We start from the raw sequence: 24,129 nt of genomic DNA on the forward strand, positions 1-24,129 counted from the left end.
TAAGTCCTGTAAATGAAAGTATATATTTCACAGTGGACATTAAGGGGTTGAGAAAAACATTCAGAAGATTTCAAAGATCTGAGCTGATCATCAGGCACTGTGTTTAACATAACACAGCGTTAAACATAATATTCTAACCGACTCTAATTTGTTGTTTTCGACTGCATTATCCTTAATTGAAAGTTAATCTAAATATACTTCTTAGTTCCTCATTATTAGCATAACATAATTACCAAGTCTGTGCACTCAGACCGGCACCGGCATGCCTTTATCTTGAATGTGTGCATACCAGCAGTCCACAGCCGCCTACAATCATATGCAAACATGGTAATTTAGCAAGGTGTGCAGTGGTACGCAGACAGCAGGCAGGCGGGATGGAGGTAGCTCTCCTGCACCACTGTGTCTTGATTTAAAACATTATTCCGTGGAACAGTGGGGATTAAAGGACCCCCCGCAGTGCGATCCATTTTGGCTCCTGAACAGAAATATGCTATCTGGGCGGCGTTCTGCCTGCCTATACACACGGGAGTCTTTGTCAATGCTAATTGGCCAACCTACCGACCAGTGAAGAGGAACACAGCTTTCCAAACACATCACGCCTTGTTTGTTATTGAGTAAATCCAAACGGTGCCGTGCCTGTGGCAACGCGGAAGCCACCGGCAGCCCAGGGATCTAACAGGGGAGTTTAACCTATAATTTGGAGCCTACATGCGGCACACTGGTCACGGGGGAAGTCGTCAGTTCACTGATTGCGGGACGCAGAGAGAGAAACCTCAGACCGGCTCATGCTCCCCGGCACTAATAGCAAAATCTCAATTCCCTGACACTCAATTCATCTCAATTTATTGTATGTTGTTTCCATGGAGAACCTATTAGCACATTAGCTGTGTGCTCATTCTAGCTGCCACAAATCACAGTGAGAAATAGATTCCTCTCAACCGTCCTCTGGTAACCACTGTCGATGTCGGAAGCTGCCGGTTGGTGGGAAGAAGGCAAATGCCCCCATATAATGTGTAGCGCTTCTTTCTGTGGCATTTTGCCTCCCCCTGTTGTCTCGCCTCTCTTATTAACATGCACTTAAATTCCCTTTGTTCTCTCAAGTGCTCATTAAAGAATTCAGTGCCTTCTGATGTCTATAGTTTTACATAATTAGAACCCAAGAGGGTTCCACATGTGCACTAAAGTTCTCCATTTGTTTTACTCTGCATTAGAGGAGCAATTTGTTTAATTTCTCTGGAGTTTAACCTTGCTGACTGTGATGGAAAAGCACCTGCAAATCTTGCGTTCAGTCAGATCACTGGTGAGAAACCATCGACGCTTATGAGCGCCGCGCTCCTGTAGCGTCTGCAAGATGTTACATGTTCACAGCAGTTATATACATTATGTTTACAGAAAGTGTCAGGTTGTTGAAAGCATTAAATTATGTGTTTTCAATCTTCATGGACAAGTAATTCATTATTATGACACACTGTGAAATATTATGAGATATACGTTAGCCTTTTAATATTATGCTGTTTTTTTATTAAAAAGATATATCTATCTTTATGGTGTAACACATTTACTGTACCTTAGAGATATGTTGCCCGGTTTGTAATTTTTTTCATCTATCCTTAAACAATACAAGCTGTTGTCAGCTGAAAAAGCTTGTCTCCAAAATGTTAAAGGAAATTGATGCTTGTTCATGTATTTTCCCTTTCCCTACACTGTTTTAGGTTATAGTTTGTGTAAAAAGATCTTATAGGTTAAAAAGTTTTAAGCCAGCATCAACAGAAGCTCCTCTCTCCCACAGAAAACACTGCACCTGAAATGCCTCGTCAGCAGTCCAGACAACGTACTATGTCACAGAGTCACTTGTTTGCATTGTGGCTAGTTTGAAAAAAACATAATAAGTGGTTTAGCAGAGCTGCTCTGTTGTTGTTAGCAGTTCTGGCTCAGGCGTGAGTGAGCTGACCAACCAGAGCAGACTGGGTATACAGGAGGGGGGCCTTAAAGGGACAAGTATGATAAAACTAATGTAAAAAATAGCATTTAACCCCATTCTAGTAGTAAAAGAAAGTAGAAAATGACCATAACGTGTCTCCTTTAAAGGCACTGGTTGACATCTTGGTAAATACGCTTTCATATATTTGCGTTGTTGCTGAAAGTCAAATGCTAAGATCAATACCATTCTCCCTCTCTTAGGATTGGAAACAGGAGGAAACAGCTGGCCTGGCTTTGCTCAAAGAGCTTTGTGAATGTTACTAAATAACATGTCCTGGACTGTCTCTTGACTAATTGAAGTAACTTCCTTCCATCTTTGTTTGTTTGTTCCTCTAACTTTGAACAGAGCCAGGCTAGCTGCTCGCCCCCCCCATCCAGGTTTTATGTTAAGCTAAGCTAACCAGCTGCTGACTCCAGCAACATATTTACACACACGACAAGAGGCATCAATCTTCTCATCTATATCTTCCGCCATGTAATTGAATGTAAAATGGCCTCCGTCATGCACCCTCCCGTTGACTCACCCCTGTGCAGCACCACCACAGGATGTCACCACAGACCCTGAGTCATACCTCGTCCAGCTGCCAGGCCTTTTGTGCTATGAAGGGAGCTGGAAACCCGGCAGACATGTCCCCAAGGAACCCTTCATTTCCTAAGCCAATACTGCCGACTTTCTCCTTGTAAACCCTTGTCCAGGAGGCGAAAAGGAAAGGAGGTTTATTCTCCATCCTCCTCTCCTCTCCTCTCCTCTCCTCATGATTCTGCTACGGGACTGGAAGAAAAACATTTGGCAATGTTTGCCATACTACCACCAGTGCCAACAAGAGAGAGACAAGGACGGAGAATTTATTCAAAGCCATGCCCCCCTCAGCATCTTGTCCCTTTTTTTCCTTTGCCACGATTTTTCCACCGAAGATCCAAAACGCAGAAGCCCTTTGAGGCCCCCTCCTTGTTTTACAGCTGCATGAGGCTAAGGGTGAAAGCAATACATGTGTGCCTGTGTGTTTGGTTTTTTTTATGTGCGGTCAGGGCTGAGTACACACAGTTTGACTGTAGTTTGTGTATGACGGGGGGGCGGTGGGGTGGGGTGGGGTGGGGGGGTACGGAGAATGTGAGGTGGGGAGGGCTTGATGTGGCGTTCCAAAGTGAGTGGCCCGCCGAGGAAAACAATAAAGCACGAATGACAGGAACAGATGGCCCTCTTTATTGTCCCCTGAAATGCAAACACTGAATATCTTTGCTTGGTGGGTGGCGTTATTATATATTTATTTTCTCCCTCCTGTCCCTCTCCCTGCTAATAGCACTAGTGGCTGGCACCCACCCACATTTAAGACTAAAAGGCCTGATAAAGGGGCTGGAGCCAGATGCTTATTATTGGTTGCTCGAGATTTAATGGGCAGAGACACAGAACGAAGATGACAAGGGGTGGCATAACTGTCCAAGCAGTTGCATAAGCGAGCACCACAGTCAGGGCAAAAAAAATGTCCTGAAAAGTGACAGGACAACATCGGAGCAAATGTACCTTGCCCGCTATTTACTTTCTGAAAAATGAGGGTGGTGCGGTCCAACACTCCACTGTTTACTTCAGGGACCGGGGTATGAAGGAAAGATTTTTTGGATGTATGTCAACTATAATATCTGGTTTCACTCTGCATCCATCCGAGCAACGCTTGGCTTCAAAAATCGTCCCTCCTCTATATTCACTTCAGTTTACCACCTGATGTGTGTTTGAGGCTGCTACAGCGAAATCAAAAGAAAGTATCTAACCAGGCATACACCAAAGGGACAAAAAAAAAAAACCCTTCTGAGCTTCTCCCTGTGAAGATGGCGTCTGACAACGGCGGTGGCGAGAGTGGATGTGTTTGCGGTCTCGTGTTTTGCGTTGTGCTAAAAGGACAGTCGTCATTTGGCTCTGGAAAATCATCATCGCAAAAAGTTTAAGCATGTGGAAATCAGACAGTGTCACGTACGAACTGTGCACTTTCACGCTGAATTACGTGAGGGCACGCATGAGTTTGAATTTCCACACGCGGGAAACAGAAGCTGGCACATGAAATCACGTGAGATTTGATTTTCACATGCATGAACGTCACACGTGGGAACAAAACGCTCCGAAAAAACAAAACATCTCATATAGAGGGTAATAACTTGTAATAAAGATTTCTAGGTCCCCAAAATAAAATCATGTCACATATGAAACAGCGATTCATTTGGGTGTTGCACAGTAGATTGTGTGTGGATGGTTTGCGTACAAAGCATTTGACACCGGAGAGAGCAGGGTTGGCATCGTTAGCTCGGAAAATGCGCTTTGGTTAACGTTCATGAAAGATCGTGGTTTTGGTTAAATGTTAATAAAAGCGTGTTATGCTTTCTTATGCTTTCTCACAAAAGGTCACGATCTTTGCTTAACCCTAAACAGGTACAGTGAGTGCTAACACATAACCAGAACAACCTTTTCAGAAGGGACGAGCTGATTTTGTATGTTAAGAAGAGAATATGTTGGACTGGTCAAACAAAACTAATGGAATTGCGTTTAAAGGGCCAGTGTGTAGGATTTAGGGGTTTTCTATTTGCAGAAACCACCTGAAACTACCAATCATTGTGATTCTGTTAGCTTAGAATGAGCCTTTTATCATCTACCGAGGGAGCAGGTCCTCTTCCATGGAGTCTGCTGTGTTGCTCCACCATGTTTCTACAGTAGCCCAGAATGGACAAACCAAAAGAGAGATTAGGGTTGTTGTGAACTGCAACATCACCAATGTCTCTCCCCAAATCCCACACACTGCACCTTTAATTTCTGTCAGTCTTTACATTGTTCTTTAAATGAAATGATGTTTTACTGCAAGCCTTTATTAGTACTCCGTACAATAATTGGGGAGGGGAGGGCTGGTCCGTCTAGTACCATTCCCATGCCTTTACTAGGTTACCAAGAGGAACCTTTTAATATCGGCAGAAGCTTCAGAAAAAGAAAAGAAAAATTGGTTCATCTCTCTCTGTAATTTGAACCATGTACTGTACACCCAGCACTAAATGATTCTGTAATGAAAACAATTACCGACAGCTTTAATTTGGATTAGGGAGATACAAGTCTAAGCTCTTCATTACGGAGTCTTTCGCAGAGATAACTTCCCTTTTCCGCTCGCATAAAGACGGAGGATCCTGGTGATATTCAGCCGAGCAGAGTTCAGAAAGAGACATAAATACTTTGCTGAAGCTCTGCCCTCTCTCTGCTCTTTGTTAAATCATTACCTCATTTGTCTCTCTTACTCCTCCTTGCCCCTTACTCATTCCTCTTCCCCCTCTCCAACTTTTTTTTCGCTCGTCTGTTTCGCATGACAACCTCTCTCCCTTCTCTGCCCGGCCCTGGATTTCTCTCCTCCTCCACCATCTCTTATCTCACGCCAACTCTCCCCCTCTTATCTCGCACTGCTCTCCCGTTGCCCCCTTCTCCATTTCCTACTGCTCCTTGTCGTCCCTCCCCCTCGTTTCGACACCATCCTCTCTCGACCGTAATGCAGCGGCGGCCGCCCCGTTTTTTTTTCCGCTGGGTTCATCGCTCCTCTCCCTGATAATTCCCCTGTATTAACTGGCTGGAGTTATTACCCGTTATATGAGATGTCTATGTTGAGAGGGCTTTATGAGATCCTGGTCCCTGTGGATAAGATGATGGAGTTGGTGAGTGCTGTCATCCCCCAGCCGTATAATGGCATCAGTTGGGAAATACACAATGCCATGGATTATTGATAGAGCCATATCTGCACTTCTGCTGACAAATTCCTGGCCTGGGTTGGAGGGGCACATAATCCTGAAGAATATCTCTGCTAATATGGCCGCCTCCATGCTGTAACACCTCTGCTCTCTTTGGGGTACTTTGGTTTTTTTTCTCTCCTCCCCGGTGACAAACCATCAAGCGTTTCCCGGCGATTCAAATGAGAGGGGTGAAGATTTATTCCGACAATAGGCTCTCCCACACCGTCTCACATTGAAAATAAGCATCGCCCAACAGAGGAGACGGTCCAAAATGAAAAAGAAAAAACAACCAAAAAAAAACATGATTATATTTCAAGGGAAGGGGGGGGACAGGAAAGAGTGCGATCGAACGGGGAGGACGTGAAAACGGCGCACAGGTATATTCTGATAAAATGAGGAAAAATACCTCCTCTCATTAGCAGTTCACCACCCGTCAAAACAAGCAGCTAAGAGAGGAGGTAAACAATGCCGAACCCCCCCCCCTATAAATAGAGTGTAGTAACTCCCCTGGCTCTCATTACATGCCTCCTCCCTTTCTATTCCTCAATCTGTCTCATGCGCTGTGCTGGGATTCGGGCTCAACAGCGTTTAGCCGGCGTGAAGACCACAGGCTGCAAATTCTCAGTTATGGCCTTGATTTCTGATCCCAGATGCAAGGATCTCGTTCGCAGACGTGTGGGGGGGTGGGGGAAGCGAGAGACAATAACTGATCAAATGCAAGCAGTTAACGAGGCCGCCCAGGGACGCCGCGGGCCCCAATAAAAAAACGGCCTCCTCAGATGGTCGGTAGGATGCACCACGGCGCCGCTGTGTGCGCGCACGCCTCTCCCAGCGCCTCCCGACCGAACACTAGCCGCGCATACACAATTTGCGCATTTGTTTGAGAGAGTGCATGCAAATGACCCGAAACGAGCCTCGCCGTCGTGGATTGCTCTTCGCGGCTCATCTCGAGACGCGAGCCTCAGTAGCCATGTTGCTTTTCAGAGGAATATGAAATTACTATCACATTGAGGGAAATCAAAGTCTTGTTCTGCTGCCGTCCTCTGGGCAGCATTGTGCAGTATTGCTTTGGAAACTGGCCTAATTGGTATGTGTGGGCCAAACTCACCCCAGCGCCTGAAACTAGCTGGCTTCATGTTCACAACAATTGGATTTGGAATAGCTGCCCTAGATTGTTTGTGTTTCGCAGTTAGGGTGTGTGCATGCAACATCAAGAGCGCAGAGCTAATCCCAGCCTCTCCTCCGTCCGTCATATTAGAATTCATGGCTCTTGTAATTGCTTGAAGTCTATTGTGGCATCAAGCATGTATTGTCTTTTTTGCCTTTAAAAGAAAGACAGCGGGTGGCCGCGGTTCTCCTGAAGTAAAGTGGGGGGGTTTGAGCCGAACAATTAGTGGCAGCATCCATCTGACGGAGCACATTTCTGCCTGTTAGCTCAGTGTATGGCCTGGCAAGTGCACCGGGAAGCAAGAGGGAGGGGGAAAAAAAGAAAAAAAGGAACATTAAGTCACCTATAATTTGCTTTCCCACCGTCAGGACGTGAAACAGACACATGACAGCTTAGTGATTCATCTAGTCCGCATGCCGCGTCTGCCTCCCGTGCGATGATTGGCTCTGGCACGGGGCTCGCCTCCGCCGCGCAGGCAGGGAGCGCGCAGGTACCCGGGTCAGAAACCCACGATGCTGTGCACTAAAGCGGCCATTAACCTAATATCTCGCTTTGAAATATAGCGGCAGGGACTCTCGGCCTTGCATGTGTCCGCATTCTTTGGTCTCAACACAACCCCAGCGTGGGGGGAGGGGTGTTGAGTGAAAGCTCCCCCACCTGCCTCTCACCTCTCATTGGAGGCCATAAAAGCACAACGTGTTAATAATTCGGGGAGCATATTAACTCTCATTCTGTTGTTCAGCAAAACCCCAAGCACTGCTGGTAATGTGCACTGCGCTCACCTCCAACATGGAGGTTTGCCGAATTAGCTTGCGCCAGTAAGTTTTTTCCTCCCAAACGCACCATGGTGCAATATAGGGAGAGGGAGAATGTGATTACAAACAGTAAGTTATTGCCTCGGGCACAATTAAAACTTTGCAGACGCGCATTCCTGATTGCAAACTGAATCAGGTATGGTGTTGGTGGGGCATGTTGCTTGTTAATTGGTTAATTACGGAGCAGGGAAGGCTTGCTATACAAGTATTAACTGGGAAATCTGCTCTACATTTTCTGTCAGTCCCACATGTGAAGCAGACACCGGGGCAGCCCCTCGACTAAAAATAAGCTCATCAGCAATTTGGAGCTGTGTGGGCTGTCTCTCATCATGATGGAGGAGCTTTTCACAAACGGGCGCTCGCTCGCTCGCACAGCCACAATGCTCTCCCCTCCAAACCTGCAATCTCGCTCGGCGTATTTGTTGCCATAGGAGCGGCCATTGCGGTTATATTCGGGAGTCAGAGAGAGGACGCCTTCATTTGCGTAATTAGGCGAAAAGCGATAATAGTTGCACACAAGTCTCGTCAGGATGTTCCTGCAGTAGGAGGTTTGTGATGCATCTCGGGAAATGATTGGAGGTTATTTTTTGCGATGAAGCTGTTCTCTGCAAGATAAGGACTAAATCTGGTTAACCGCGGACTGGCCGGGGGACTGTGAAGTGCACAGCACCAATGACTTAACACCATGACTTGCAGGTGTATTGCTTCATGCCACATGTTTCTGACAAAGTCAGGGGGGGGAAAAACAGCCCGCGGCACAGACTCGCCACAAGGACAGCCTGCATACACACACACACACACACACACACACACACACACACACACACACACACACACATATATGCCCACATGCACACCTCATACCTCTGGAGGAAATGTTGCGATTTCTTAGTCAATGCCCTCAACGCCACCAATCCTACAGGTCTTACTCAGAGCCAGTGTTCACTGTTGCTTGAATAAATCAGAAGTGTTTTCTGACTGCAACTGCATTTGGCTTTGATTAAAGCAAAGCCACAGGCTAAAAGCTGTCCACATCCCTTTATGAGCATGCTTTTCTGACCTTTCTGTTCAGCGAGTCTTCTTAGGACTGAGGACTTGACACAACATGACATGTTGCCAGGTCAGTAAACATGGTGTTGCTGGAGATGAAACAGCAGCGAGCAGAAAAACAAATTGGAGATCTGGTGCACGCTTTGATTTTTCTCCTCATCCATTATGTACAGCCGATGTTTTTGATTGAGACGACGCGTGGGCGTTGTAAATAGTGGATTTATTATAGGTCATTACTAATCTGACTGGAAATCGTTGTGAAGCAGAGCCACAATCTGGCTTCTGTTGTTTCAAGTTGGTTGATATTTCCGGATGCGAGGACGGTTGGGACATCTAAGATTTGTACTATTTTCGATTATGATTTTTTTTTTTCAAGGCTTTAAATTCTGAGTCATAGCTTTTTTACTCACGCACCTGCTCTCAAATTAAGGGAAATAAAAGTATAACGAGTCAATTTTTAACCGCATTAAAGCATGTTAGACAGATCCTGCTCCTCAGCTTTGTGGCACATTTTAGCTTTATTAAGTGAAGGAACAAAGTCTTTTGAGTCAATAACATGGTTTGTACTCATCATAATAACATCTTTTGTTTCTTTTTTCTCAACAGGTTTCAGCACTTTCTGTGTTTATACATTTGTGGTTTGAAATATGCACATAAATAGGTCACTGGAACCTACATTCTTTCAGAAGTGGGTCACAGATGATCCATATTAGAATGATAGATTATGTAATTATTTGAATTCCTCATCAGCATTATGTCTTTGAAATTGTTATTTGTCATTTCACCATGTAAGTGATGCAATATTGGCTAACAAGCTAGCACACTAAGCTACTGAGTTACTGCGTGGTGACAGCTGTAAATCAGGCCCCTTATGAAATGTCACATGTGAACTGGACACTTTCACAATAGATTGGCTTTTTCTTTTTACACATGAAAGAGCATTTCAAGTTCAAGAAATGTGACGTATCTGAATTACATTTGAAGAGTTAGTTTCATTAGTTCACGCGTGGCTTCATTTCACACAGTCGCCTAATAAGCATGAATTGTTTTCATGCTTTTTAACAGGACAGACATGCACGTGGGTCATTTTGTAACCTGCTCGTGAAAAATTTGGGGGGCAACACAAACGTTTGCATTCCCCTAAACAGCAGATGAGGTAAATGCAACAAAAATGTCGCCAAAAAACACAAAGACAAAAACAGCCGCAGTCCGCCTTTGTATGGATGAGTCAACTGCAATTTCAAGATGACATTGAAAAGATTGTGATTTTTGCAGGTTTTTCATTGTCTTCCGCTGAGATCATTGCTGGATTATTACAGTAGATTTCATGATATATTCCACAGATGCTCCCTTTGTACTGATAGCTTTTCTTTTTAAAAAACACAAGTTTACATTAAAATCTTCTACTATTTCATCCACTGCAAATATTTCCTCTCGTTTCAGTAATCTTATGCCAAGTAACTGACGCTTCATCGTTTCCAGCACGGATCCAGAGCAACATGCTCGCGAGGACGTGCACCCCCCCCCAACACAAGTCACCACTTGTCACTGTCTCATTTAAGTGAGATTACAATGAAACAGATCAGTAATTGCTAGTGAATTATCAACTTATTTGGTGTAACATCTGTCTACATGGCATTATTTCACATCGCCGTGTATTGTGAGATTAGTGATGGATTTAAGGTTAATGAGGCATGGCAACAGAAAATGAGCAGCCTGTAATGAATAGGTAGGTCTGACTGTTAAACGCTCTGAGAGAGGACTGTAGTGCAGATTTATGTCGGGGACAGAGATGGACGGGCTGTCTGCTGTTGGCAAACACTTGGATCTAGATGTTGGCAGCCGGACAGTTTATAACACTATAGCCCCTCCAACACTCCCTCTTCTGCCTCAGCGGTTAGGTACTGAGTACAACCTCTACGTTAAATCAACAATCACAAAGCTTCTGTTTTTGTTTTCTAACATAAGTAACGAAGAGGAGTCCCCCTCCACCTCGAAACACCAGTGCCTCAGCTGATCACGGTCGTGACCAGGTCTCTGCCAACCGATCTACAGTCTGGCAAAGTCATCCACTGGCCCACCAAGTCCAGGGTTGCACAGGTATGCCAAGATGCCCACCGCCCACGCGATCCTCTTATCCATCGCCAGCTCGGTTGGATGAGGTAAAACTGCTGTTATTTCACTAAAACAAGCCTGGAGGTGTTGCTGAACAACAACAACAAAAAAAAACAAAAAGGTAAAAAGATGCTTTGCAGTGAATGATAAGAATATGCAATTTTCTTTTGGCAGTGCCCACATAGCTTAAATCCACATTGGAAGTGGTTAATATTTGCACAATAAGCTCTTGTTTGGGATATGTTGAAAAAATTTAATTACTAAACCCGTACTATAAGCTAAATATACACAGCAGTTGTGTGTTAGATGGTCATACATTGAATTATTTGTCATTTTTAAAATAGAAAAGAATAGATAGGGGAAGGCGCCTCACGGGATATGCACCCACTGGTAAAAAACAAAACAAAACAAAAAACAAAAAACAAAAATGAAAATACATGACAAGTGCCTCCTAATGGGCCCTTCCAGTGGATAAATGTATTATGACTTTGTACATACTTGAGCCCTATTGCATACAGCTGGTGACCCCCCCCCCCCCCCACACACACACACACACACACCCCTTTTTTTAATTCTTCTTTTCCCCTTCAATCCCACCTCTGGCATATTAGCAAAAATGACCTCTTTCTCATGATTTTACCAAAGCAAAAACTGCTTAATCACATGGAGGTTTCCCCCATGTTCGAAAAAAGCTTTAAAAAAAAAAAAAAAAAAAGCCCCTCTTGGGTGCCCCTTTGTAACAAAAAATCCCATTATGGTGTATAAAATGTGTCCAAACATCTTGAATCCACCACTGCCATGTCAGCAAAAAAGACCTCTTTCTTAAGATATTATGATTATTATGATTATGACTGTTTGCCCCACCTGGTGCCCCTCTGTTCAGGAGAAAAAAAATATTCTGTTAATAAACTGTGACTTGCTGCTCGCTGTTGCCCAATTGCATACGAGTGGTGCCCCTTTTTGTTTTTTCGCCCCTGCCCCTCAAAGATCGTGAGTCCGCCACTGCCAGTCGAGCAAAAACGACCTCTTTCTCATGATGTTACTCAAGCAAAAAGAGGCTAAACATAGCCGGTTGGGTTGGAAAAAGGCTGTCAGATGAGTAAGTGTGTTATTCTATCAACGCCATGCGAGTGCAGTCAGAGGGAGTATTGGCCGGGGATTCAAACGTTATCCTCAATTATAAACCCTGCACAATTACAGTCGTGTACACAGTTTTGTTTCCTGATTCCCTCTCCCCCTCACACACTCTTAATCACCACGCTGCCACCGCCACAACAACAAAATCTTAAGCCTGAAATCACACAACCCACACAGGGTGCTATCATCAGATAAAAAGCATTGGATGATGTGAAGTAATTTATTATGGCACTTGCTCATACTGGCACAGAGGGTTACATCATTGGCAAGCGCGAACCGGTGCCTCGCAGCTAATATCCTGTAGATTGATGGGATATTTTCTCCATGTCTGTCTCTGCCTCTGCTGCCTTTGCCTTAACAATGCCAAGAGGGTATAGACTGTTGAGATTTGTGCAGAGAACAAATCATGCTGTTGTTCTAGTATTGTTTGACAAACATCCAAGAACTCGGGGTGGATTGACTCAGACTTGCATATCATTCCGGCAGTTTTGGAGACTAAATGGAAAGTGCCAGGGGTGAAGTCGAGGCAGAGGGCGCCATGAATGGGCAAACTGATTTAACAAGCACAGGACAGACAGATGGTGTAGCGGAACAAAAACACAGGGAGAAAAAAAAAAAAAGAACGAAAGAAAGAAAAAAAAAAAAAGAAGAGACAACAAAAAAGGTAATAAGAGCGAGAAGGCCCACATCAGAGGAAAAGAATGGCAGAGAATCCCCCTGGTGAAAAGTTGTTGTGCACCACAGTTCTCAGATCTCTCGTCCAGAAAACATCTTCAAATACAACAGGAATAGCAACAACACGACAGTCTCCGAGTGTTGGAGTTTGTCATTATCCTGATCTGTCACTGTATCAGTTGGTTGGAATCAAAGTCAGCTGGCCCTGACTGAGGTTAAAAAGTTGCGATTTAAAACAGGAAAGAGAGGAGGATGGGTGGGTTAGCGGGTGGGTGGATTGGGGGGGGGGGGCAGTCCTCTTGATGCACGGCTTGTTTTTAGGAATCCGTGAGAGCAGGATGTTGCTTCTGCCCGGGGGATGTCTGAGGCTTCACAATTAGAGTAAGAGTTATGAAATCGACCAATGGGGAAAACACAAAGTAAAGTACAAAAAAGAAAAAAAAAGAATAAACTATAAGTACAGATTTTGTAAGCTATCTCACATATGAGCCAAGCTGTTTAATTACAGGGCGGCTCGATTACAGTGCGTGTTCCACGGAATCTTTTTTGGGCGGTGTACCATTTCTTTTGAATCTCACGTTTACAAAATCTTGAGCCACCTAGCAAAGGCTTGCAGTAGACCTTCAAGACGCACTGAGGCACTGCAGCGCCTCCCTGATTTGAATCGTCTTCCTGTCATATGGGTGCAATAAACGTCCGAGGAGCATGTGCACTATTATTAAATCCGTTAAACGTTCGTGCAGAAGTGCTGCGACGGGAGACACTACAGGTAAGTAGGGTAACATTTTTAACTAATGGGTATCACTGTGAAACTTCCCCTCGTTGATTACTTGTAGTGAGACAATTAGTTTTTGTAATGCAAGTCTTCTGAATGTGTTTGTTTGAATGTGCAAATGAGGCATAACGTGCTGGAAAAATGCACTAATTTGCACACGTGTCCCGAACAGAGAGCTCAAAAATTCATTTAAGCTAAGTTCAAAATTCTCGGTTCATCTTGCTTACATGTTAGAATCAAATATTTGGTTTTGGAAATCTTTTTTTAATCACTCCATAAATCAGAAAAATTCTGCGAACGCAGCCATAGAAAATCCATTTCCACCAGAGCAAAGTGTTACATAAATCAGGCTGTGAATGATACATGAACAAAAGCCCGTCTGTGAAAAACCTTCAGAATATAGGTAGTTATAAAACTGGAAGGCTTTCGTTGTACGGGAGTGCTACTGAGCTTGAGATTTGTTGCTCACTTGGAGAAAAAGGCCTTTAAAGATATACACTGTGATATTCCATGACATGTTAATCAAGAAATGTGGAATAGGGTGAATATGTAACTAATAGATATCACCATTAAACCTCGTAAGTTGACTACATATGTTAAGACAATTACAATTGTTAGACAAGTTTTTCTCATATTTTAAGTTTAATTATGCAAATGGGACATCTCATGTAATATGCATTGATTACCATAAATGTTCACACCAGAATTCCGATCCAATATAAACACCTCATTGTGTATTTTAGATGTTTCCTCTTATCTGGAAGAAGACATGTTATGGATGCGAAATTGTGTTATTTTAGATCACACTACCTTGCTCAGCATGACCCGCCCTACTCTGCCTCTGACTGGCTACATCATGCCCATAAAGTAATGCACATTTGCAACTCTCACCAAAGATATAACAGGAGCTAGATGTCTCACTCCACAGCTGAAACAAAGGGTTCAAGACATGGTGTATAATGGGATGCTACAGCAGTGCTCCATATGAGAAAAATAATGTGTTTTTTGAAAATTAATCTATTCTACTTGGACCCCCTAATGTAATGTATTGTTTAGAACTGAAAACAGGCAACATACCGAACTGAAGCAGCGGTATGCACAGCGATACATTCGCTTACCTATGTAGTGCATGTGAAAGGCATAGTGATCCCTTGTCCTTGAACAAAATGGACGAACTGCATAGTTGAGGGCAAGTGTGCTGAATGGAACTTCCATGTAAAAGTGAAAAACACAATAATGTCTCTCATATCAGTCTGAGGTTCACATTAAATATCTGTTTATATGAATAGCCAACCAAGTGAGGGAGACTCGTTAGACAGTAACTGTTTGTTTTTTATTTTTGAGAATACAAATGTAGGTTGCCAGAGGTACATTTTAATCTCAGATTTTAGGAATGTGCACAAACATCTACCCCTTCAGCAGAGGAGTGTGAAAACACATCTCTAGTGACAAACTTTGCACAGATATAGGTCTGTATAATCGAGGTCACACATTTAAGGTAACAAAAAAAAATTAGAAAAACACATTTCTTTAACAAGTTTATTTGTACATGAAATTTAGGTTTAGGTGGCCGGTGTGTCCAGGTCCAGGTCCAGGCAGTGATTGTGGACACCTCCTCCATCCTGACTGGGGGCAGCGGTTCCTCCCCGGTTGGTCTGCCTCTTGGTCCGGCCCTCTGTGGGTAAGTAATATCAGATGAGCTATTATTTCTGCATGTGGAATCAGAGATAATCAAATTAATAACAGCAGGTGGTGAAGAGGAGAGGAGGCACCAACACATGTCCAAGGTCGTTTCCATAGATTGGCCTGCTACAGCTGCTAATGGCCGTGTTTGTATTCAGCTCCGATACATGCCCCGCAATTTACCTCACCTCAGGCGTGTGTGTTTGGTGCTGGGTCTACTGAGAACCATTAGGCTAATTTAGATGCCCGTGTGCGCATGTGTGAGCGCGTGTGCTCGAAACGCACACAGAAGCTAATTTGGATTTTTAAACAATGTGCGAGCAGGACACTTGAGAAGGATCGCCGTGCCGCAGCCTACATATTTCCCGCATATGGACTGTTTGTGGCCACACAGTATCGATATTTGCATACTTGAAATATGAAATTGCTCTCAGCATAATTACACCCGTGGAGAAGTGGCGTCTATGAAAGAGAGTGAAGGGGTGGGGGGGGGCGAATGGCATCAGACCAACTCAATAAGATTTTCTGCGTGCCACACATTCATTACAATATTTTGACGCACCAAATTGATTATTTTTACATATTCAGCGTGCGCCACATGACTCTCCGTGGCGTTACAGGTCTCGGCACTCTACAAAGTGACTGGTGACCTCGGGCTCGGTCCTGTGTTAGTATAAAGTGAGCTATGACAGATCTCGTCACACACACACACACGCTTGCATGCACACACACCTCAATGCTGACTGTGGAGATAAATAAATGAACATCCGCGGTCCCTCTCCGCCCATAAAATATAACCCACAACCCTTCCCCAGGTTGTTGTGATTTGGAAGCAGCTGTTGTTGTGGTGGATTCGCCCCTCTCTTCCAGATCACGTTTCCCCTCTGCTTCTCCCCGGGGAAGCTCTGGTAATATTTTTTGCGGTTGGGAGGGGTGTTGGAGGGAGAGTGGAGGGGTTGGGGGGGGGCTCGTCTAGTTCTCTGTCAAAGCTTTAAAGCCCAAGGAGATACTTTGAATAATGGAGCACCTGTACCCAGTGTTGGTGCACACACAGCACATGCGTGCACGCTCATGCCTGCGTACAGTAAAGTGTGTTTTTTCGACGGGACCCACAACTTTATCAAATAAGATGTTTTCAGACTGTGCTTGGGCCGCGTGTTATTATTTAGAGCCACAACACTCATTACTTTGCTATTAAACTCTCATCTACCGCAATTTGCAGATGTATGTACTCCGTCATCTCTGGAGATGTCAGCGTGAACACCACATTTATAAATTATCCATTTGTAACAATGTGGATTTCTCACCCCCCCTCCCAGCAGCTCGCTCATCTCTGCAAAGCATCTACATTATTGCTAATCACCTGCTTCATCTCCGCAGATATTTCTTTTGGAATAAAAAGCTGTTGCTGAACACTATTTGAATCGTAAACCTTCGACAGGATCAGGTCCGGCAGGTGCACGGATACAATGGATGTCGCATTAATTTTTGAAAAGTCTTCTGAAGACTTCCTAGCTGATCTTTTGTTGCTGAATTTCCTATCAAAGGAATAGTGTTGGGAGGTAAAAAAAAAAAAAAAAAAAAACACATGCTGGCCTCAGCAATAGCTATAAACTCTCTGTGCAGCACATCAGTTGTATTCTCTGTATTGGAACTATGTTGAACTGCATGGTCCCTGTTCAATACAATTCAAATAAATGCTAAATAATTATAACATAAAACATTTACTACAGTTTAATTAACTATACATATACCATTTATTAATGATGGCTATAACATAGTGTCACCAAATGAAAAAACAATCAAGCGATCAAATCAATCAATGACATCGAGCAATGCGCATTGATTTGAGTGGCAGGCGAGGGGCGGTGCAAATTAGAACAAGCAGACTAATCAGAAACAGAGCCGTAAACTGAGCGCGTGCTGACCAATGAGTGGCGCCTCTCTGTATGTGTGAGGCAGCTCCTCGTCATCCGTCTCGATGGCGTGGTGCTCGAATTCGTCTCAACTTTTCGCTGACCTGCGCAGGCGGTCCTGTGTGCTGGAAACACGGAAAGCAACAGAACTGATGCTCTATGTATGAGCATTTTACCACGAAGAACATATCCGAGTGTCATCCCTCTGTTTTGATTAGTAGCTGTAATATAAAGATATTTTGCCATGAGCTAAGCTAACTGGCTGCTGGCTGTAGCTTAATTTTTACCATCAACACATTTAAGCGGTATCAGTCTTCTGCGTGAGATGTCTGGCTACTGCTTCGACCTTGAGTGTCAACACAGCGTTCTTCATAGACGTAATTAGTATCTTCTAGTATCCATAACTTTTATGTACAAACGAGCAAAGGCGAACATGTGTGCATGCTGTCTGTGTGTGTGTGTGTGTGTGTGTGTGTGTTGTTGCATGCTTAAATATGCACACCCCAGAATTCCCCATTAATCCAAGGTTTATGGTTATGGTTGGTGCGACAAAAAAAAAAAAAAGAAAAGCATTTCCTTTTTCCTAAATAAGTCATTCTGAATTCCACACGCTGAATATGTTTATTGCCATTGTCTGTGGAATACGCTGCAGCTTTTTTTTTAATAGCCTGCCCGGTGTGCACTCATCAATCACGGAGCAAGAGCAGGCCTCTCGCTCTCTCCACAGTCGCGCGCTAACCGAGTTACGGGGCTCCGAAACTAACTCCAAGTTTTGAAATGTGATAAAAGTAATCGCATTTCTCCCAGTCAGTATCCTTACAGATGTGAATCGATGACATTAATTACTGCATCTTATTATACGCCGCAAATGTGTTTTCGTTCATTCTTATTTATGAAAGAGGCCGGGATAATTTACCAGGAGGGGGTGTGGGAAGTAGGGGGAATTGGTGGCAGGAGAGTCATATCCCAAAACAAAAAAATAACCCCGCATTCAGCCCCCACATCTGCATGCAACATTAAACACAGAGGGGGAAAGAAAAAGCAATACTTAAGTTTGTGAAATACAGCTACTGTTCTACACGATGTAATATCAGGTTTTTTTCTTTTTCAGGGTGGAAAAAAGAGACTTCAGGTTGTGTGTTTCAGCACAACGGCTGCAGCCTCGCGGGACCTGGAGACGCAAATACACATATGTGCTGAGAGACGGCGTCAGAAGTAGCAAAGAAGAGAAAGCCTCAAAGGCCGCACAGCAACAGACAGCAGACAGGAATCGAAGGGGGGAGCCCGGGGTGGCAGAGCTTCTAACTAAGACAGAACACTTCCCCTCACAGACAAGTGACATTACCAAGGCCAGCGATGCGCGACTAAAGCCTCATAATTGTTTGGGTTTCCTTTATTATTCACTCTTTTACTGCTAAGCGCCCATATGGAAAAGAAATTACACTCACTCAGAGACGTGTTATGGAATATGAAATATAGAGAAGCACTCAAATTAGGGCCCGGTTCATTTAGGCATTACGACAGAAGACATCCTTGTAACACCAAGTGTTGAGCAGGAGGAAGATTCCCCGGGGGGGTGGCGGGGACACCGTGTTGCCGCCATTTATCCTTGTTAAAATTTCAATAACACGAGTGTCTTGCACATGACACTTTTCAGTGGGCTCATCAATACCAATGGGATTTGTGTGAGTTTAACTGTAGATACTATTTTTCATCAGGGAATATTACCGCATCATATTACTCATTCCAAAGGACTTTCCTACATTCTGCGTTTCAGTCTTTATTAACAAGCCATCAGATCAGAGTCGTCTTACACTCTCAATAATGTATTTGTACTGTAAGATAAAGACAGGGCGGGACTATACTGACGACAGAGTCATAAGAGGTTAATTGGATACACTATATTCTCAGGATATAAATTACGATGCAAACATGTTTTCCCAGTAATTTATCTTGAAGTTTCAAACAGGCTGATTACAGTAACGACACTATCTCCCTGCCATCTCTTTGATCATTTCATATTCACGACGAGAAAGATTAATGCCACTTTACTTAACCCTAAAAATCACATTCTATGCCAAACGTAGCCTCCCATGTCAGATCGATTCTAAAAATAAATTGCAGCTTCTTTCCGAAGACACGCATATTAATTAGAAGATGTCATTGCCCAAAATAAAAATAAAAAAAAAAAAATGAAACAGATTTTAAAACCGGTACTATTTGGCAGGCGGCGTATGAAAAAAGAAAGCCTTCCGAATTCATATGCAGCTGAGGCACGAGTGTGAGCCGCCTGGTGAGGTGAGGAGTGGACAGGTTAAGAGGTTCCAAGCCACTGAAGGAGAGATGCCGGCTGTGATGGCTCCGAATGAGAGCGGCGGCTGCTGCATGCTGCGCGACTGTCAGGCTGGCACTTGCCACAACTGGTGGTATTAATAAGACTGGGCTAAGATGAGCTCTGGGACGTGGGTGACTCAACATGTGCTGGTGCCGCTGATGGGCAAGTGCAAATGAAATTAATGGGTAAGGGAAATCAAGTGAGTGAGCCCGAAAATCAAATTACCAATCTAGCCCTCAAACAAATTAGTTGTGTGCCAAAGTTGTAATTGATAGCAACACGCGAGCACGCTATTGGATCAGACAATATGATCCAGCATGCGCAGCCTCTGATGTGATTTGTCGCAGTATTATTGTGATTAAATATTAAAGATGTGTGGACAACAGCGGCCCCCGCTTGGCTGTCGCAGGGCCTCCCAGGACATCACCATGTTGAGGAGGATTAGCTGGATTCCAACCCAATCACCAGAATAAATGTTGGCAATTTATGTTTTTTAAAAAACAAGGATATGTTGAACATTTCTCTTCATTTGTATTGCAAATCTATCTATGTCTTTATGCTCAGTGCTGCTCAATTCTCGTGGCAATGCTGTGCTCAGGGTTAGCTTAGATTTAGGCACATAAACAGCTTGGTTAGGATTAGGAATAAATCAGGTTTTGTCTTAAAATAATCATCTTGGTCGCCACAAGCACAAGCAAGTCGTGACATTCTGTCATAAATAGCTGTTTTTTTGTCACTATAAACACAGCGGGATATTGTCATTGCTTCAACGAAGTGCTGCCACTGATCGCGCTTTCCTTAATTGTCCAATTTTTTAAGCGAGTCCATTTTTGAGTCTCATTTCCAACTCAGCATGTACTGATACCGTGGGTTGGTGGCTGACCCAATCTACCAAACCAGGACATCAGCAGTTGACAACCCATAATGTCAGGATTGGTCAAGTTGGGAATGATTCTCAACAATCAATGTGGTTGGGTGGTTAGAGTTAGGCACAAAAGGGGTTAGGAGAAAGATCATGTTCTGGCTTAAAATACCTACCTTGGTCACCAAAATGTCAGATTTTTGTCACCACAAATGCAGAGACAAAATGTCACTTCCAAATGTTTTAAAAGCATTCTTGAACTGTAGTTGGTAAGGTTTAGGCACAAAAACCACTTGGTTGGGGTCAGGATCATGTTTTGGTTGTGCCAAAACGGCTGGAGACCTGTCCTGACGTCTCTTTAAAATGATGACAAAAAGTGTCATCTTGAACACTGGTCTCTGGCTTCACAGCTGTCAGCCGTTGCCGATAAACAACAGTGGTCAGCAAAGCAGTTGTCAGCACTGCCATCCCCTCCACTTCCAGAAATGAGAATCAACCCATTTACAGTTAATGCTACGTGATGTGACACAGATTGTAAATATGTCAATATGGAACGGACGACGTGTAAAAAATTGTGCGTGTCCGCGTGATTTGCAGAAATGTGAAATACCAACATTTTATGTTGACAACTAGGCTACTGAATTCTGATTGGCCTTTGGTGTCTGTATAGCAAAGACCATAAGTCAGACAGAAGAAATAAAATCTTTACCCATCTGATTTGGCGCTGGAAGAGAGAGCTACCTGTGCGGGAGCAGAGTACAGTGTGTAATAACATTTAGTCTGACAGCTACAGCAGCTCTTATGGTGCCATTTATTTGTTTGCTTCATAAATGTGTAAACTGAGATTCCTGTTAAAGGGCTCTCCCTCCACACAGTTCTGCGTGTGGCTCTTTGATACGAGGCTTTCGCTTTTGCTCCCCAACGTTGGCGGAGGGCTTTTAATAAAATATAATGATCAGCTAAAAAATTGGTTTGAATTCAAAACACTCCACCGTGGTTCAGCAAAACGCGTATCTCAAGGCACATCCACTCTGCCTGCATAAGAGATGAGAGATGTGGGGTTTTTTTTCTTTTTCTTTTTCTGTTTTAGATTTGCAAACCTTCAAACCCCCTGAAACATCAAACCTCTACTGCTCCTCCAAATTCTTTTTTTCTCTTTGTCTTCACACAACCGCTGTGCTTATATGAGCAGATTCTTTATGATGTGGAAAATATCTCACCAGTAGCTATCGGCTTCATAATTCATAAAACATTGCATACAATTGGAATACCAATTGGCCTATAGCATACAAAGACAACACAGTATTGTAAGCCATTTGAGTTCATAAATAATTTAAATACTGTCGCAACGCTGTGTAATGTTGTCTTATCTGCTCTTTCACCTATTTAGAAAAGCAGCTTCGCAGTGTAAACAATAATAAAATGGGATCTAAATTTAAAGGGAGAAACATAGCGAGGCGGCTTGAAAGCAATAAAACTCAGTCCTGCCTTTGTTTTTCCCCTTTATGATCCACTCCTGCTAATAATGGATTTTTTCGAAAAAAAAAAAAAAAAAAAAGTTCTTCCTAATTAAACATTGCATGCGGCGCGGTGCGCAATCCCAGCAATCCATGTGGGTAAACCTCGCAAACAAATACACTGTGAGCACGAGCATACACAGTCTTTATTTATATTTGTCATCACAGTAGACAGAAGTGCACATAAAGCCTTAGAGGAGCACACATGCACACAGAAAAATCACCCAAACCCCCGGGATGCCTTTACTGTATGTCAGCACGGCGTGACATTTCAAGTGACTTCTTCCTCTGAATAGAGCGGTTTCTATAAATTCAAGCTGAACTGAGGGCCTCATGCTGACACTGTACTTATGGTTGGCCACAGGCAGCGGTAGAATGTAAGTGCTGTTCTTCTGTTGATTATATCCATTATAGGCTACTTAATACATTTCAGAGAGCATTGTTCTACTTCGACCTCATCTGATTCATCTGACGGCTCAGTTATATGGATTGGTGCTCCGGTCCAGCTGAAAAGATCAGCTGATTAAATAATTAGTTAACCGACAGAAAAATATATAAATTTGCAACTATTTCAACAATCATTTCAGTACTTTGTTCATGCCAAACACTTGTTAGTTTGAGCTTTACAAATGTGTGGATTTTTCTCTTTAAAATTGTTGGAATCATTTTAAAGGGGCAGTATGTAAGAATTTGGGCTGAACACATTCTAAACTTCACTGAAATTATCAGCATGCTGAAAAGCATGTTTAGCATGTTAACAAGCTAACCCCGGCCCCCGTCCTGGTCCACAGTGCCTGTGCAAGCACTTCCAAGTTACCAACTGCTAGCTGCACGGCTAACTGAGCTAACTAGCTGAGTGCAGCCTTCGTAAGCAGGTGTAAGCAGTTACCCTGGTGATGTGCGGTGTGAAGTCAAAATGTGGCCTTTTTTTTTTTTTTTTTATGTAACTCTGTGATGAGTTTTGGACTTGTCGCTTAGACCAAACGACGACTGTGAAGGAGTCACTTTGGGTACATTTGACGGTATTTCTCACAACTTTCTGAATTTTCCTAAACAAAACAATCAATTAATGGAAATGTATTATCAGATTAATCCTGAATGTAAATAATATTAATTATTATATGCAGTCTGATACAAAATAGCTCAAAATGAGCTCCAACCAACCAATCTCAACCAACTTACACAGTGAAATCCTGCTTTTACAATCATGCATGACTAATGATAATCTAACGGTGTAATTCATAATAGTTCAACAGTCACAGGGGAACATTTTATCTGCATTGAGTAGTTTTACATTAAAATCTGCAGCCACATTCTCTTGATTCTACTTTTATTTAGGTAACATGTTCACAGGAGCTTTACAAGCAGTGGAGAATATACTGTGTGGTATCACTGAGCACTTCATCCACCACTGGATACAGTACCATCCCCCTTATTTGTCATCATGCATGTGTGTATGTGTCACTGCATGCTTCCCTGACTCTGTGTGTGTGTTTGTGTGTGCGTGTGTGTGCTCTCGAGCATCCATGCATATGTGTCCCCGTATCAGCACAGAGCCGTCTCCTTTGAAGTCTGTTTACCGTGCCGAAGCCTTGCTGAGAACACTGGGATGGCAATCTGTGACACCATTGACACCTGGCATGTAAACATTGACAATAACTCAGTCATCGAAGCCTCCTGCGGCTTTGCCCTTTCTTGCCTTCATAGGCTTTGGCTGCAGACACAATGCCCCCTCTGTTCACAGCAACCTCCCTCTCCTCTCAACTTCAGTGGCCTTTGTTTTTACTTTAAATGCGCGCTCGTGAAAATGTAACCTAGTTTATCAACTTTTGTTTCCGGTTGTTGTTTTTTATGTTTAACTGTTATAACATGCAGAGTTGCAGTACTCAGATCCTTTACTATGAATACATTAATATAAGACCTGCATTTAAAATCAGTTTTAAGCTATTTACAGCTAAAAGCAAATTTGAAAGAATCTTTTTAATAGCATGTCACATTATCATTTATTACATCATTAGCAAAATTGTCTCTCTCTGGCTGCCAATTTCAGCACCACAGTGACGGCTCATACTACCAAACAAGCCAAGCAATGAAAAATTGTTGACGAAGAGAAAGAGCAAAGAGTGCAGCCGTGAAAGAAAGAAAGAAAGAAAGAAAGAAAGAAAGAAAGAAAGAAATCATGCGGGAGTAGTGAATCAGAGAGGAGGGAGGGGATTACTAACTGCAAAACGTTTGTGACATATCGCTTTCAATACGTGAGTGAATAAGGTTTTCAGCTGTACAGCGAGTTTGTTTTCTGCATTTCCCCAGATTTGTGTAAGGATCCAGAGATTTAATTGTAATTTAATATA

At 43.2% G+C, this 24,129-nt stretch overlaps 1 protein-coding gene across 1 annotated transcript; it reads left to right on the plus strand.

The window, feature by feature from the left end:
• The first annotated feature begins 961 nt into the window (after positions 1–961).
• LOC119009123 lies at positions 962–19,029 on the plus strand. Its single transcript, XM_037080145.1, has 5 exons — positions 962–981; positions 1,185–1,300; positions 10,732–10,863; positions 15,026–15,146; positions 18,176–19,029. Exons 1-5 carry the CDS (start codon positions 962–964, stop codon positions 18,480–18,482), a joined length of 696 nt encoding a protein of 231 aa, XP_036936040.1. The 3' UTR covers positions 18,483–19,029.
• The last annotated feature ends 5,100 nt before the right edge of the window (positions 19,030–24,129 follow it).

This window comes from Acanthopagrus latus, chromosome 19 (genome assembly GCF_904848185.1).
Source record: "Acanthopagrus latus isolate v.2019 chromosome 19, fAcaLat1.1, whole genome shotgun sequence".
Taxonomy (NCBI): domain Eukaryota; kingdom Metazoa; phylum Chordata; class Actinopteri; order Spariformes; family Sparidae; genus Acanthopagrus; species Acanthopagrus latus.

What these genes read in the sequence shown, in the direction of transcription:
- LOC119009123 (XM_037080145.1), top strand. Translation starts at nt 962, where the DNA reads ATGTCGGAAGCTGCCGGTTG. An exon ending in TGCGTTCAGTCAGATCACTG is followed by an intron (nt 1,301 to 10,731) that starts GTGAGAAACCAT and finishes TTCTAACATAAG; the next exon opens with TAACGAAGAGGAGTCCCCCT. An exon ending in CTTGGTCCGGCCCTCTGTGG is followed by an intron (nt 15,147 to 18,175) that starts GTAAGTAATATC and finishes TTTCTTTTTCAG; the next exon opens with GGTGGAAAAAAGAGACTTCA.